The sequence below is a fragment of the Gorilla gorilla genome, chromosome 3 (genome assembly GCF_029281585.2).
Source record: "Gorilla gorilla gorilla isolate KB3781 chromosome 3, NHGRI_mGorGor1-v2.1_pri, whole genome shotgun sequence".
Classification (NCBI taxonomy): domain Eukaryota; kingdom Metazoa; phylum Chordata; class Mammalia; order Primates; family Hominidae; genus Gorilla; species Gorilla gorilla.
Genome location: NC_073227.2, coordinates 114528146 through 114544233, shown reverse-complemented (window position 1 = coordinate 114544233; position 16088 = coordinate 114528146). Strand labels below are relative to the sequence as shown.

General features: G+C 39.9%; 1 protein-coding gene across 3 annotated transcripts in view; it reads right to left on the bottom strand.

Annotated features, from left to right (window-relative positions):
• The window catches only part of SMARCAD1 (SNF2 related chromatin remodeling ATPase with DExD box 1), an 86429-nt gene that overhangs the window by 58287 nt on the left and 12054 nt on the right, over positions 1-16088 (bottom strand). For all 3 annotated transcript variants that reach the window (XM_019025895.4, XM_019025894.4, XM_019025896.4), the window contains exon 3: positions 6543-6720. In XM_019025895.4, coding sequence (XP_018881440.1) covers positions 6543-6720 — 178 coding nt within the window. The remainder of the gene's footprint in view (positions 1-6542; positions 6721-16088) is intronic.

Sequence of the window (16088 nt, the reverse complement as noted above, 5' to 3'; positions counted from 1 at the left end):
CACACCTGGCTATTTTTGTGTTTTTTGTACAGACAGGGTTTTGCCATGTTTCCCAGGAGATTTTATCTACTGCCAGAGTTTCTGCCAGGCTTGTCTCGAACTCCTAGGCTCAAGCGATCTGCCCACCTTGGCCTTCCAAAGTGCTGGGATAACAGGTGTGAGCCACTGTGCCTAGCCAGTGTATGTATTTCAAAAGCTTCTATGTTGACTTCCTGAGATCACCTCTGAGAAACCGCTCTAAAGAAACGAGGCAAATACACCTCTTCCTTTATCACTATGCCTGTCCTTCAAATATTTGAAGACAATCACATGCATTTCCTTTGCATTATTATACCTAGACTTCTCATTCCTGATGTACTTAACTTTGAATTTTCATTATGCCTCTCTATATTCCCTGCTCCCTACCTGACTTTGCCTCTTAGGTGACTGAGAAAATGAAAGCATTCAGGTTAAAATCCTTTTATAATTCCTGCCCTGGATAACCACTTTCAAAGATATTTACTCTTCTGGTGGTCACAACCTTTATCCAGTGATCAGACTCAATGATCTAACAAATTCATGTGCCTCATGATGTAATAAATATTGATGCTGACCATGAATATCACTACGGCTTGGATTTATCTTCCAGACTACAGGAAATACAAGTGATAGAAAATAAATAATGTCATGAAGAAAAAGAAAAAACAGCCGGGTGCGGTGGCTCACACCTGTAATCTCAGCACTCTGGGAGGCCGACGTGGGTGGATTACCTGAGGTCAGGAGTTCAAGACCAGCCTGGCTAACATGGTGAAACCCCATCTCCACTAAAAATTAAAAAAATTAGCTCGGCATGGTGGCGGGTGCCTGTAATCCCAGCTACTAGGGAGGCTGAGACATGAGAATCACTTGACCCCAGGAAGCAGAGGTTGCAGTGAGCTGAGATCACACCACTGCACTCCAGCCTGGGTAACAGAGCAAGACTCTGTCTAAAAAGAAAAAGGAAAGAAAAAGAAAAATCTGTTTTTTCTGAGAAAAGACTTGATCTCTTTAGAGAAGCAGAAAAGGGGAGTGGCCCATTCTAGATTAACACAGTTGAAGCCTAATAGCCAAATGTAATTTAGATCTTGGTTTTGAAAAAAATCAGCTATAAAAAAACATGAAATCTGAACCTAAGGTACAAGTTAAATGATATTAGAGAATTGTTCATTGATAGATGGCAGATACATAACCAGTATTAAGGGGAGAAATGCTGGGATGTCCGTAATTTAAAATACTTCAGCTAAAAATAATAATAGACGACACAATAAACAAATACGGAAAACAACTGTTAAATCTAGGTGGAAGGTATACAGGTGTTCATTATATACTATTTCATTTTCTTGTGTGCTTGAAACTTTAAAAACAAAAGAAAAAAACCTGTAAGAACAACAGAGTTGACCACTTGCTCTTTTTTCCAGTCTCAGATAAAGAAGTTCCTTCCTGTTAAAGACAAAGTCCCCTCTCACTGCTAAGGCATTCTAGCCCTTTCTACATCTACAAGACTCTGCTCTAACTATCTACTATGTTTCTCCTGAATCTTTTCTCTCTTCACAAGCTCTTCCTCCCCAGTCAGCAACGTGCTCAAGACTGCATTAATTCAATTAATTCCATGTGCCAGGGTTTCCGGGCACTGTGGACACAGCAGCAAGAAAAAAAACAAACGAAAAACCCCATTCTCCTCTATTTCACAGATTTTATTAGACTGATTTTCTACACCCTTTCTTATGGAGTTCTCAAACTTACTGTTTTTACATCTTTCGCACAACCACTCAGTGAAACTGTTCTAAGGACAATAATGTCTTTTAAACTGCTGAATGGAATAAAAACTTTTCATTGCTTATCTAAGTTTTCCTGTGTTGTCCTGTACATTGTTGACAAACATATCCTTGAAAATTTGGCCCCACCCTCACCCCAGGGGTTCTGCAACGTTACTTCTGATTTTCCTTTTACCTTTCAGCCTGTCCTTCTGAATCTCTGTAACAGGCTCTTCTTCCTTTGTTCACCTTCTTCAACTGCTGAAGCTACCTAGGATTCTGCCTTCAGTTCTTTCTTGTCTATGAATGCTTCCTAGGAGATTTTATCTACTGCCAGAGTTTCTAGCATATACATCAGTGGGTTCTCAAAGTTGGGGTAGGGGGTAGTTTTGCCGCAAGAGGATATTTGGCAATGTCTGGAGATATTTCTGATTGTCTTGACTAGGGAAATGCTACTGGCATCTGCTGAGGTGAGGTCAGAGATACTTAACTAACCATCCTAAATGTACAGGGCAGCACCTCACAACAAAGAATTATCTGGCCCCAAATGTCAATAAATGTCAAGCTTAAGAAACTGTGATAACCAAAATGCCCATACATGGGGAATGAATGAATAAAATAAGGAATGTTCACACAATGTAGTACTATGGAGTTGCAAAAAATAATAAAAATTTCTAGAACTGATATGATTTCCAGGAGATATATACATATATGCTAAATAAATAAAAGAACAAATGAATATACACACATGTAGTATGCTATCTTTTGTGTAAGAAACAAGAAAAAAATACACGAAAGTATGACAATGAACTAAACAAACTGGTTAGTTCTAAGGTTTGAATGGAGAAGTGACAGAAAGAGAGTAAGGGATCTGAGTATATCCTTTGTAGAGTTTTGATTTTTGGAATCTTGTTCATATTTTAAATATTTGAAAGTAAAATTTAAAAGAAAAGAACAAGGGAAAAACCCTAAAAGGAATACAAAATAATTAACGGTATTTCAAATGAATAACAAAACATTTAAATTAATTAATAATCCAAGTGCACTGACTGTATACCCTCAATGGTCAAGTAGTATGGGTGTAGCTATTCTAAAACTATTTTATGCATACTTGATGACTGAACAGATTAGTAAATATACTGATACTGGTAGAAGTCAGGGTTCTCACTGTCAGAAGAAAACAGAATGAGAGGCAAAGAAAAGACCTGTAGTGATAGATTAGAATTATCAGTATCACTGTAAACAAATGATTAAAAAAAAAAACACCACACATTTTCACATTTTTCCTTCTCTCTCTCCCTAACTCCAACCCCCTACACCCCAATATTTCCTAGGTCCTTCTGCTGAAAGGGCAATGACATTAATTCCTACCTCACCAGCAGCAACGAAAGAACACAAAAGAAGTTTCTAGATTTCCAAGTATCATTTCCTACTAAAAAGAACCAGAACTAGTTGGAGAAATTGCTAATTTTAATTTCAGGCTTGAGGTAGGAGAAGTACAAGTCTGGGATACCTTGTTCCAGAAAGGAAAATGATAGGAATCCCTCAAACAAACACAACAGCCTGTTTGAAGAGGCCCTCAGCTGCCAAAACTGAGAAATTTGTGCACCAAAATGAATAATAATAGTAATAAATTATAAACCACTGAGTAAGTACACATCTATAATTTCATTTTGATATTTATTGTACCACATAAATAAAAGCACAAATGGGGAGAAAAAGGAACATTTCTTTACAGACTACCAAATACAAGTGTTAGGTTCTAGAACACTGGTTAGTATACCACATTTTCCCACCATCATTATCATAAATTAATCAGACAAAAATCAATAGATACTAAAACTACTGAGTGAAAGCTGGCTAGCGAATAGGACTATTACCCAGTCTCAAAGTATCTCTCCACAGATAACTTATTTATTACAAAGGGAAAAATGGTAACTTGACAGACAAAACCTAGCAGGGGCCACGTTAATTGAGTCATCAAAGTTCAACAATAATGGGACAAATGGATATCATGTGTCTCCTGACACATGCCTCAGGGTGATATGACACACTGAGGAGGACACAAGATCATTTAGGTAGTAGTATGTAGTAGTCTTTCCACTTAACCTAAATTTAACCATGAAGAAACATTAGTTAAACCCAAATTTAGAAAAATTCTAAAAAAACCTGGCCTATTATCTTCAAAGGTCAGTATCCTGAGAAACAAAAAAAGACTGAGAAATAGTTCCAGATTAAATGAGTTTAAAGAGATATGACAAACTAAATCCACTGTAAAAAAAAAATTACCATAAAGTACTACTGAAAATATGGTCCAGGGACTGATTGCTAGTTCTCCAACTGCAGTCTGTCCATGACAACATAAGGAACTAGCAACAGAACGTAAACAACTACGTTACTGAGCACATTGCTTAGTTCAGCTGTTTTTTTTTTTTCACTGCAAGATATTCTTGGTGAAGGAATCAGTACCCTGATTTGCATTCTAAGACATATTCCTTATTTATAAATCAGTATTTTGAGTAGCAATGCTCTAAAGGACATTACTGGTATAACTGGCAAAATTGAAATATGAAAAGTATATTAGATAATAGTATTGTACTAGTGTTAATTGGTATTTCTGGGTTTGAAATATTACTGTTAATATGCAAATGAATGAATGACCTTGTTTTTAGGAGATAAATGAGAAAATACTGCAGGCAAAGTTTTCAGTAGTAATTGTAATTGCTGTTTACGAAGAGAGTGATAATGCAATTGTGGGAAAATGCTAACAAGGGTAATTCTGAAAAGATTGTGAGAGTTGATAATGCATTATTTTTTTGCAACTTTTCTACAATTTTTCCAAAATATGCCAATTTTCCTCAGGATTAACCATGCAGGATCTTCACTACATTTTATCTTGGAGTAAATTTCAGAATTAGGCATGTTTATCACAGCTTCATGTGAAAAGTTCATTTTAAGATGAAGTCCTCATCTTATCAGAAGTAGACAGTCCGATCTCTTGCTCTTTCTTACAACACTTTATCTTCACTTAACTTCTAGAAGACCATGTAGCCTTTTACCTCAATAGCTGCTCCTCCTCAGAACCTTCTACAGGTTTCTTCTCATCTCCCTGATCCTAAAAATCCAGAGTTCCCCTAGCCTCAGTATTTCAACCAAGAGGACTTCCCTTCTTCAGCTATACTGTACTAGTGTCCCTTACACTGATTTCATCTGATCATATGGCTTTAAATAGCAAACCAATACTCTGTCATCTAGTAAATTCAGACATGTAATCTCTCCCCAGAACTCAAATGTCCCAAATCTAATTATACCTACTTGACATCTCCATTTAGACGTCTAGGAGTGTTCTCAATCATAGCATGTTCAAGAATGAATTGCTGACTTTCCTTCAAAAGGTGTTTGCCCACCCACAGCAGAAACAGTCACCTTTATCTCAGTACCTAGTAACTCCATCCTTCCAGTTTGCTCAGGCCAAAAATCTTAGGGTGATCCTTGACTCCTTTATCTCCCAACCCACATGAAATCCAGCAACAAATCCTCTCTTTCTCCATCTTCAAAGTATATTCCAGAATCTAACCACTTATTATCCCTCCCACAGGCACTAGCCTCATCTAAGTCTCCATCATTTTTTGATGGGTTATTACAACAATATTTATGCTTTTACTACTGCTCCCTTACAGTCATTAAGACCTTTTAAACATCTAACTCAGATAATTTTACCTCTCTGTTCAATATTCTCCTAGGAATTCCCATCTCAGTCAGAATAAAAACCAAACAGCCTATGGAACTAATGTGATGAAGCCCCTCCTTCATCTCATCCTTTACACTATGGCTTCAGATCCTTCACTCCGCATCATGTCCCTCCCACTTTCCTCAAAAACACCAGGCATAATACAGTCACTGAACATGATATTCCCAATGCCTGGAATACTCTTTCCCCCACATCTACATGGTTCACTTTCTCACCCCCTTTATGTCTTTGTTCCAGCACTGTCTTCTCAATTAAGCACTGTCTTCTCAATTGAGGCTTTTCTGACCACGCTCTTTAGAAACCATTCCCTGACCCTCGAGCCAGATGTGGTGTCTAACGCCTGTAATCCCAGCACTTTGGGAGGCTGAGATGGCAGGACTGCTTGAGGCCAGGAGTCTTGAGAGCAGCCTGGACAACATGGCAAGACCCCATCTCTAGAAAAAACAAGAAAAAAAAAAGATTCCCTGACCCTAACTCCCTATTGCTCTTCCCTTTGCCCATAACACTTATCTTTTGACACACTACATCTTTTATTACTTTTCTACCTGACTAGAATATAAGCTGGGTGAGGGCAGAAAGGAAGCTGGGGATGGTTTGTTCACTGTTGTATTTCTAATCATAAAACAGTGCCTAGCTCAGAGTGTTTCCAATAAACATGTTAAAATGACTTGATTCATGGACTGAAGAATAAATCATAAAGCAGTTATACACGATCAAAGGTACTAGTTAAATAATTCTTTTAAACATCCGTAATAAGGAAATTAAGTATCTGCTCTCAAAATCACTGTTATCAAAAAAAAAAAAAAAAATCACTGTTACCCAGAAAACACACACATTGTACCTCTCCATGACTATAAGTTAGAGAAAGTAACCAAGATGTGGCCAAGAAAGGCAGGTGGGGCAAAAAAAAAAAAAAGAAAAAAAAAAGGGAAGTCACCAAAATATCTCAAATTAGGTAGGTTTTTTTCTTGGAAAATCTCACACACATGCAAATACAATATATCTATTAATCGGCTTACACTATAATCACTGTATCTTTGTTGAATGTTTTCTCTTGAACTGTATTGGAGCAATTTGGGGAAACGACATCTTCACTATCAGAAGACAAATCAATATACTGTATTCCTCTTTGATTTTTGAAATATGATATACTTGCTTTTCTTTCATTATCTGGAGTTTCTGGAACACTAGAATCTTCTGCAAGAGAATAAAAAGGAGAAAAATATTTTGAGCAACTGGAAAACGAATCTGTTGTTAGTTATAATCATGTGCTAAAATCTCAAATTTCATTCATTGTTTCCAATCTAAAAACCAAAATTCTCACCACTTTTTAAAGAAAAAAATTAATCATCAACCAGGGCTGGTGTTACATTTTCTGTTTCACAGGTTGTTTACTAACAAGACTTTAGTGGAAACTGCAAAATAACATAGGTTTGTGTTTTATATTCTAATACTTTTCTCTTGTGCTTTTACTTTGCAGCACTTAGGTTTTACTTGAGACAGCATGAACGCCATAGCCCAAAAGATTCCAATCCCACCTCTTCATCTTATTAATTTCTCTAAGCCTTAATTTCCTCCTCTGTAAATACAGATACTAATAATCACAAAGTTAATATGCATATAAAATCAGATTATATATGTAAAGCATTTAGTTCAGTAACTGGCACATAGCCAGCATCCCATAAACATTAGCTCTTATGAATATGTGGTGTATGGGCTGAACTGTGTACTCCTCCCCATAATTCATAAGTCCCAATCACCAATACCTCAAAATGTAATTGTATTTGGAGATGAGACCTCTAAAAAGGTAATTAAGGTTTAACTGAGGTCATGTGTGTGGGCCCTACTCTTTGTGACTATACTTGGGGATTGGACCCTCAAAATTATTATGTTAAAATGAGGCCTACAGGATGGGCTCTGAGTCCAATATGACTGATGTCCTTATAAGAAAAGGGAGACACACCGGGATGCAAAAGAAGGAAAGGCCATTTGAAGACAAGGCAGGAAGGAGATCACCTCACAAGCCAAGGAAAGAGGCCTAAGAAGAAAACACATGCCAACTTGATCTTGGACTTCAAAGCTACACAATTGTGAAAAATAAATTTCTTAAGTCACCGAATCTGTAGCATTTTTGTTATGGCAGTTCTAGAAAACTAGTATGATTGGTATCATCTGTCTGTTCAAAAACAGGTCAATAAAGTATTACACCAAGATCTCTTCTCTCCAAGGGGTAAATTCCAACATTATTTTCCCTTTTGCCAATAAAACCACCATTTACCCTTACATATTTTAGGAGGAAAGGATCAGATTGAAGGGAGTCGTATTAAAGTAAACACAGTGCCTGGTCTAGGAAATTAATTTTAAAAAGCAATGACCAGTTGAATCTTTAGTTCAAAGGTTAAAAATGATAGCTGTCATTAATTCTCTCGTAGGTCATTATCAAGTCTTCAAATATAATAAACATTTAAACCTCACAATAATCATGAGGGACACATATCCCCCATGAAAGAGAGAAATAAACCCTGAGAGAAAAAGCAACTTGCCCAAAGTCATATAGGAGAAAGTAGACCTGAAATCCAAGTCCAAAAGTCTAAACTGTTATACCCTAAAACTATTAGCCACCTCCATTAAATCGTAACACTAAATTATAACAATCATTATTAGGGCTCACGAGCTGTATCTGTAAATACAGATTGAACATCCTGATCCAAAAACCCAAAATAAAAAATGTTCTAAAATCTGAAATCTTTTGAGCACTGACATGACTCCAAGAGTGTAAAATTCCACATCTGATCTCATGTGATCAAAAATGCTGTAAAAACTTTGTTTTACACACAAACTTGGTGTATGTGAAATACAGATCAGCTGGGTTTTAGACTTGGGTTCCATTCCCAATCTCATTATGTATATGCAAATATCCCAAAATCTAAAATGAGAAACATTTCTGGTCCCAAGAACTTCAGATAAGGGATACTCAACCTGTAACAACAACCAAGTACTACACAACTACTATTTGCTCTGGAGAGCACCAAAACACAAACATTTCTCTATTTCCTACAATGCAGTCCTAGGAACAACAGCAAAAAGCAAATCATACTTTTTTCCAAAAGAACAATTTTATAAACATTGCATGCAAGTTGAGCAAACAACTCTGTAGTGGAATAAATCACATCCATGTTAATTGCCATAAACATGAAGAAACCTACATATTATCATCATACACAAAGTAATAAAACAGTCCAAACTCCTATATAGTAAGTATAGAGGTACTTTAGACTCTGATTTTACAGTTTTGCTGATGTATCACAAATCTAAAAATATATAAAACTAAAAATTTAGATCTTTACTGTATTAAAAATGAGAACTAAAGTTAATGCCTGTCAATTGAGCACTTTAACAATAAAGTCCTACTTTCTGACACTTCAGGAAGACTATGAGAGGCCGGGTGCGGTGGCTCACACCTATAATCCCAGAACTTTGGGAGGCCGAGGTGGGCAGATCACAAGGTCAGGAGTTCGACATCAGCCCGGCCAAGGTGGTGAAACCTCGTCTCTACTTAAAAAAAAAAAAATTAAAAAAAAAAAAAAAAATTAGCCGGGAGTGGTGGTGCACGCCTGTAGTTCCAGCTACTCGGGAGGTGAGGCAGGAGACTCACCTGAACCTGGGAGGCAGAGACTGCAGTGAGCCAGGATCGTGCCACTGCACTCCAGCCTGGGCAACAAAAGCTTAACTCTGTCTCCAAAAAAAAAAAAAAGAAAAAGGAAAGGCTATGAGAAAATGAATTGTCCGGTTTTCCTTAAAAACTCTCTTTATTGTTATTTATTTATTTATTTTTGAGACGGAGTCTTGCTCTGTCGCCCAGGCTAGAGTACAGTGGCGTGATCTCAGCTCATTGCAACCTCCGCCTCCTGGGCTCCAGTGATTCTTCTGCCTCAGCCTCCTGAGTAGCTGAGACTACAGGCGCCCACCACCACACCTGGCTGATTTTTGTATTTTTAGTAGAGATGGAGTTTCACCATATCTGCCAGGCTGGTCTCAAACTCCTGACCTCGTGATCCACCTGCCTCGGCCTCCCAAAGTGCTGGGATTACAGATGTGAGCTACCACACCCGGCCCTCTTTATTAAAAATGAAGACAGGAGGGGTTACAGCTCAGAGGCAGAGCACTGGACTGCAGATAAAAAATGAAGAATAATCTTTTCACCTGTGGGGGGGGGGGTCTAAAAATTTAGGATTAGGAGAACTAGAACTTCCTGAACATGACTTTTTATTGACCTTTTCTTTGTTTTTCTCCCTTATACAGACTGTAGTACAAAATACATGGTGAAGACATACCAATTTTTATTTTATTTTTTTTTTTTGAGACGGAGTCTTGCTCTGTCGCCCAGGCTGGAGTGCAGTGGCACAATCTCAGCTCCCTGCAACCTCCGCCTCCCGGGTTCAAGTGATTCTCCTGCTTCAGCCTCCCTAGTAGCTGGGATTACAGGTGCCTGCCCCGACACCTGGCTAATTTTTGTATTTTTTTGTAGAGACTGGGTTTCACCATGTTTGCCAGGCTGGTGTCGAACTCCTGACATCAGGTGCTCCACCTGCCTCGGCCTCCTGAAACGTTGGGATTACAGGTGTGAGCCACCAAGCCCAGCCCCAATTTTTAAAATTAACCTTTAATATGCTTAGTTAACAGAACAGAAAAAGAATACAGAAAAAATAAAATAAAATTTGGCTTACTTCCCATTATGTACTCAATTACTTAGCGCTTATCAGATATGTAATATATACTCTCAAAATATATACATTAAACATGCAGACTGTACTGAACCAAGTGGCATCCTCACAGCCTGCTTGGCAAGTGATTAACAGAGGAAATAGTATAATGTTGGGGGTTGGGGGGTGGGTAAGGAAAAGCTATGATACAACATTTCTCCAATTCAGAACCCCTTCGTACTCTTTAAGTCCCAAAGAGTTTTTCCTTATGTCAGTTGTATCTCTGATACTTACCATACTTGAAAATAAAAGTGAATGTTTAAATATTTACTTAAAACCAAACATTTCACATATTAACATAATATATTGAAGTAATGAAAAACATGTCATTTCAAAATATGCCAAACCATTGATATGAGTTGACAACACTGGAGAAAATGTAGTTTCAGAAATGGGTAGCTGACTCATCTCTTCTTGCATGTAGCAAGTCATGAAGGCTCCTCTGGGAGGGGTACCCTCTCCGTAGCAGGGCAAATATATAGCCCTTATCACCAGTGACTGAGAATTGAGGGTTGCACAGACCTGATTAAATATACTTACCAAAGTAACACTTATCTTCCACCAGTTTTACACCCCCCATATGTCTCCTAGTGACTCCCTTAAAAGTTTGCTGCCCATTGCCAGATCCCCTTTGTCCTATCATTTCTTCTCAAATTTATTGCTCTTTGTCTAAAAAGTAAAAAAGCATCTTGCTTTGGTCAGTTCTTCTGATTTCTCTCAGGCAGATCTCCATGTACATATAGACCTAATAAACTGGTACGCTTTTCTTTTGTAATCTTCCTGGTGTTGATCTGGTTTCTAGATTCAGCCAAAAGAGCCCATATAAGAGCTAAAGGGGAATTGGAAGTGATCTCTGGCTCCCCTACAGTATCTTCATGAAAACTATATATCCACGCCACAAGCAATTTATTTAGTCAGATGACACTGTTTTATATTTGTCAAAATCTCTGGTTTAATACAAGATGGCTGGATTCTCATATCTGTTTCTACCTTTAATCTGTTGCAATACATTGTTTTCATTTCATTTTGTGAAAAAATTATGCCTCACAAAGTTATGTAGTTGGAGAAAGGAGGGGTACTTGCATAGTCTTTTTAGATTATTGTGAATATTTTTCTTTGATACTAAAACTTGACAGGTGGTAATTTCTTAGAGTTATTTGCAATGTGGAATCTGGAACCATACGAAAAAACATTTTGCATTCTATTACGTTAAAACCGTTAACCATGTATTATTTCCTAATACTGTGCTTTGGTCATTTGGAAAATACTAGTTCACCGAGTAATACGCATCTTCCAAATGTTGACACATTTCATGATATTATATTAAAAAATTACTTTTGTTAATATCACCATTGATCTTCTCAGAAATGTCTAAGTATCTGGAAGCTGTCAAACTCACAGTCATGGACACTAGTTTTCCAAAATTCAAACTTTCCTTTGAAAACTGGGGTTTTATCACTGGAAATACATACTGTGTTGTTTTCTTTGTATTACTCTGTTCATTTTGAGAAAACATCTGCCAAATTCCTAAGTTTGTATAACTATACTTTGTGAATCAGTGGCGTTCTGGGAAAGAAACGTGACTGGTTAGCACAAAGCAATTGCTCAAACGCCTTCCCTTGAGATCACTGTTGTACGGTATGCAGTAACGCGTACTTCACATTTTGTTTCACAAAGTATTAAAAAGACATCTCCTAAGTTGAGATTTAATAAAATTACTAATTTTTACTGCTTCAAGAGTCTTTAAGTGATACTGGCATTTACACAATTTTAAGAATACATTGACTACTAGAACCGTCTAGAGCCTTGGCCTTGATCCGTGGTGCTAAGGCACCAGCAATTTTACCTATGATTGCTTTTGCACCATGAGTGCAAATATCAATATCGTGAAAAAGGCAAGTAGTGTCTTAATATTATTATGACAACAGTTTAGATCTTGTAGACACCCTCAGAAGGCCTCAGGGAACATTCAAAAAGTTCACTGACCACACTTTGAAAACTGATGAGGGATGGACACGGTGGCTCATGCCTGTAATCCCAGCACTTTGGGAGGCCGAGACGGGCAGATCACTTGAGGTCAGGAGTTCGAGAGCAATCTGGCTAATGTGGTGAAACCCCATGTCTACTAAAAATACAAAAATTAGCCAGGTGTGGTGGCACACGCCTGTATGTAGTCCCAGCTACTAGGGAGGCTGAGGTGGGAGAATTGCTTCAATCCGGGAGGCAGAGGTTGCAGCGAGCCAAGATCACGCCATTGCACTCCAGCCTGGGCAACAGAGCAAAACTCCATCTCAAAAAAATAATAATAATAAATAAAATCAGTAAAAGCCGTTTATAATATATCAACGTACTGGTATAGTCAATAATCAGAATTAGAATAGTGCTGAACACTTAGATTTGTTTATCTGGACTATTTTCAGAAGTAAGCAACAGCAAAATAGCTAACAGCCAATGGCTAAAAAGATATTCCTGCTGCAATGACACTTTTTAATTCAAAGCAAGTAAGCACTTTTAAGTAGTACCATAAAAGAGACAGGAAGCAAAAAGGAAAACTACAAAAACAGAGGAAAGAATAGTGAAAAGCAGAAACAGTTATAAAGAAAAGACATCTGCTACTATTCAATTCTGACATATGCTGAATATCGTCTATGTTTAAGGCATTGTACCAGGTGGGGGATATTAAAGCAAAATAATGGCAAGTTACAGTTCAACCTGCCCTTTTGAAATAGGAGTGAAGTAGCCATGTTCATGAGTAACTATGTTATAAGCATAATTTGTGCAATGAGAGAATACACAAAATGCTAAATGAACAGGAGGGAAAACAGCCTGTCCTTCCATATAAAAACAATAGGAAAAGCTAACTTGTTTTAAAGATATTTTCTTATTACCAAAGGTAATGGGAACTTACATTATTAGCATATGCAGGAAGACTCCATGGCCCTAGGGAGTAATTCCAAATGAAATTTCCCACCAGTGGTATGAGTGGTATGCATAAAAGAAGACAATCTTATATCCCAAGTTTATCCAGTACCCTTTACCCGTTCTCGTATCTAAGTGTACCATAAAACAAGCATTCAAGCTTGCCACTGGTTTTACCTTTTCGGTGGTCCAAGATCAAGGCTCCTTCAAACAAAAAATCACTAGTGGGAGATTAAGGCTCATTTGAACAAAAAAAATCACTAGTGGGAGATTATGAATTCACACAGAAATACTTTAAATTAATTTGATAATCCATAAACAAAGGTGATCTCCCAAAATAGAATAAAAACACCTAAACCTTTATACCTGTCCTGCAGAATTATAAATCCCTGCCATTTCTGATATTCAAATCATGTATTGCTCTACACTGTTCAATCCTTTAGATGGCGACTGATTTTCAAGGCAGTTCCTTCAAATACCAACTAAAACACATCATATATTTGCCCTCTTAGAAGATTACCAAAATATGGCCAGGCACAGTGGCTCACACCTGTAATCCCAGCACTTTGGGAGGCCAATGTGGGCAGATCACTTGAGGTCAGGAGTTCGAGACTAGCCTGGCCAACATGGTGAAACCCTGTCCCTACTAAAAACACAAAAATTAGCCAGGCATGGTGGTGCACATCTGTAATCCCAGCTACTTGGGAGGCTGAGGCACGAGAATTGCTTGAACCCAGGAGACAGAGGTTGCAGTGAGCCATGATCCCACCACCACACTCCAGCCTGGGTGACAGAGTGAGACTCTGTCTCAAAAGAGTTATTACCAAAACAATAGACTATAAAATCTGTAGTCTTAATTTGCATATCATGGTAGACAGGAAAATACCTTTAGTATCTTAACAGAAGACGAATCAAACTCTCTAATAAATACTCTAGAAAAGACAAACAATACACTAAATATAAGATTAAAGAGTAGTTTCTAATACATCATTCTAAGACAAAATGAGGGAAAAAAACCCATTTCAAATTTAAGCCAAAAGAAAGGGTGAAACATAAAGGAGTCTGGGTGCGGTAATCCCAACACTTTGGGAGGCCAAGGCAGGTGGATCACTTGAGGTCAGGAGTTTGAGACCAGCCTGGGCAACATGGTGAAACCCTGTCTCCACCAAAAATACAAATATTAGCTGGGCGTGGTGATGCATGCCTGTGGTACCAGCTACTCAGGAGGCTGAGTCAGGAGGAGGTCCCAGCTACTCAGGAGCCCAGGAGGTGGGGGTTGCAGTGAGAGAGATCACGCCACTGCACTCCAGTCTGGGGGACAGAGTGACACTCTGTCTCAAAAAAAAATAAAATAAAACAATTAATTAATTAAAACATAAAGGAAAAGAAAGTCATGCAATTAACACTGAACAAGGCAAAAGCGTTAAACCTAAAGGAGGGACTTCTAAATAATAGACTTTATACCTACAATAAAAATATAACTGACATATCCCAACTCCATACTAATAATGAAATGCATAAAAATTCAGGATATATAAGGCAAAGAGTCAAGAGACAAATATGAGGCATTAACTTTTCTCTATGCTCTTAATAAAGCAAGAGCACAAAAATAAACAAGACGTAGAACGGTGTTTTTCAAACATTTTTGACTGAAACCCACTGTGAGAGACATATTTCAGATTATGATCCTAAGCACACAGATTGTTAGATTTGCAAGTGTAACTGAAAGAAAATGTGAGCAGCTCTTACTATAAGCAATACACTTTGATAATTTTCTATTTGTTCTACTCCATTAAAAATTGTAGTTATACGACGGGGTTTCGCTGTGTTGGCTGGGCTGGTCTCCAGCTCCTAACCGCGAGTGATCAGCCAGCCTCGGCCTCCCGAGGTGCCGGGATTGCAGACAGAGTCTGGTTAACTCAGTGCTCAATGGTGCCCAGGCTGGAGTGCAGTGGCGTGATCTTGGCCCGCTACAGCCACCTCCCAGCCGCCTGCCTTGGCCTCCCAAAGTGCCGAGATTGCAGCCTCTGCCCGGCCGCCACCCCGTCTGGGAAGTGAGGAGCGTCTCCGCCTGGCCGCCCATCGTCCGGGATGTGAGGAGCCCCTCTGCCTGGCTGCCCAGTCTGGAAGGTGAGGAGCGTCTCTGCCCGGCCGCCATCCCATCTAGGAAACAAGGAGCGCCTCTTCCCAGCCGCCATCACATCTGGGAAGTGAGGAGCCTCTCTGCCCGGCCGCCCATGGTCTGAGATGTGGGGAGCACCTCTGCCCTGCTGCCCAGTCCGGGATGTGAGGAGCGTCTCTGCCCGGCCGCCCCGTCTGAGAAGTGAGGAGACCCTCTGCCTGGCAACCGCCCCGTCTGAGAAGTGAGGAGCCCCTCCGCCCAGCAGCCACCCCGTCTGGGAAGTGAGGAGCGTCTCCGCCCGGCAGCCACCTCGTCCGGGAGGGAGGTGGGGGGGTCAGCCCCCCACCCGGCCAGCCACCCCGTCCGGGAGGGAGGTGGAGGGATCAGCCCCCCGCCCGGTCAGCCACCCTGTCCGGGAGGTGAGGGGCGCCTCTGCCCGGCCACCCCTAATGGGAAGTGAGGAGCCCCTCTGCCCGGCCAGCCGCTCCGTCCGGGAGGGAGGTGGGGGGGTCAGCCCCCCGCCCGGCCAGCCAACCCGTCCAGGAGGGAGGTGGGGGGGCCAGCCCCCCGCCCGGCGAGCCGCCCCGTCCGGAAGGGAGGTGGGGGGGTTAGCCCACCGCCCAGCCTGCCGCCCTGTCCAGGAGGGAGGTGGGGGTTCGGCCCCCCGCCTGGCCGGCCACCCGGTCCGAGAGGTGAGGGGCGCCTCTGCCCGGCCGCCCCTACTGGGAAGTGAGGAGCCCCTCTGCCCGGCCAGCCGCTCT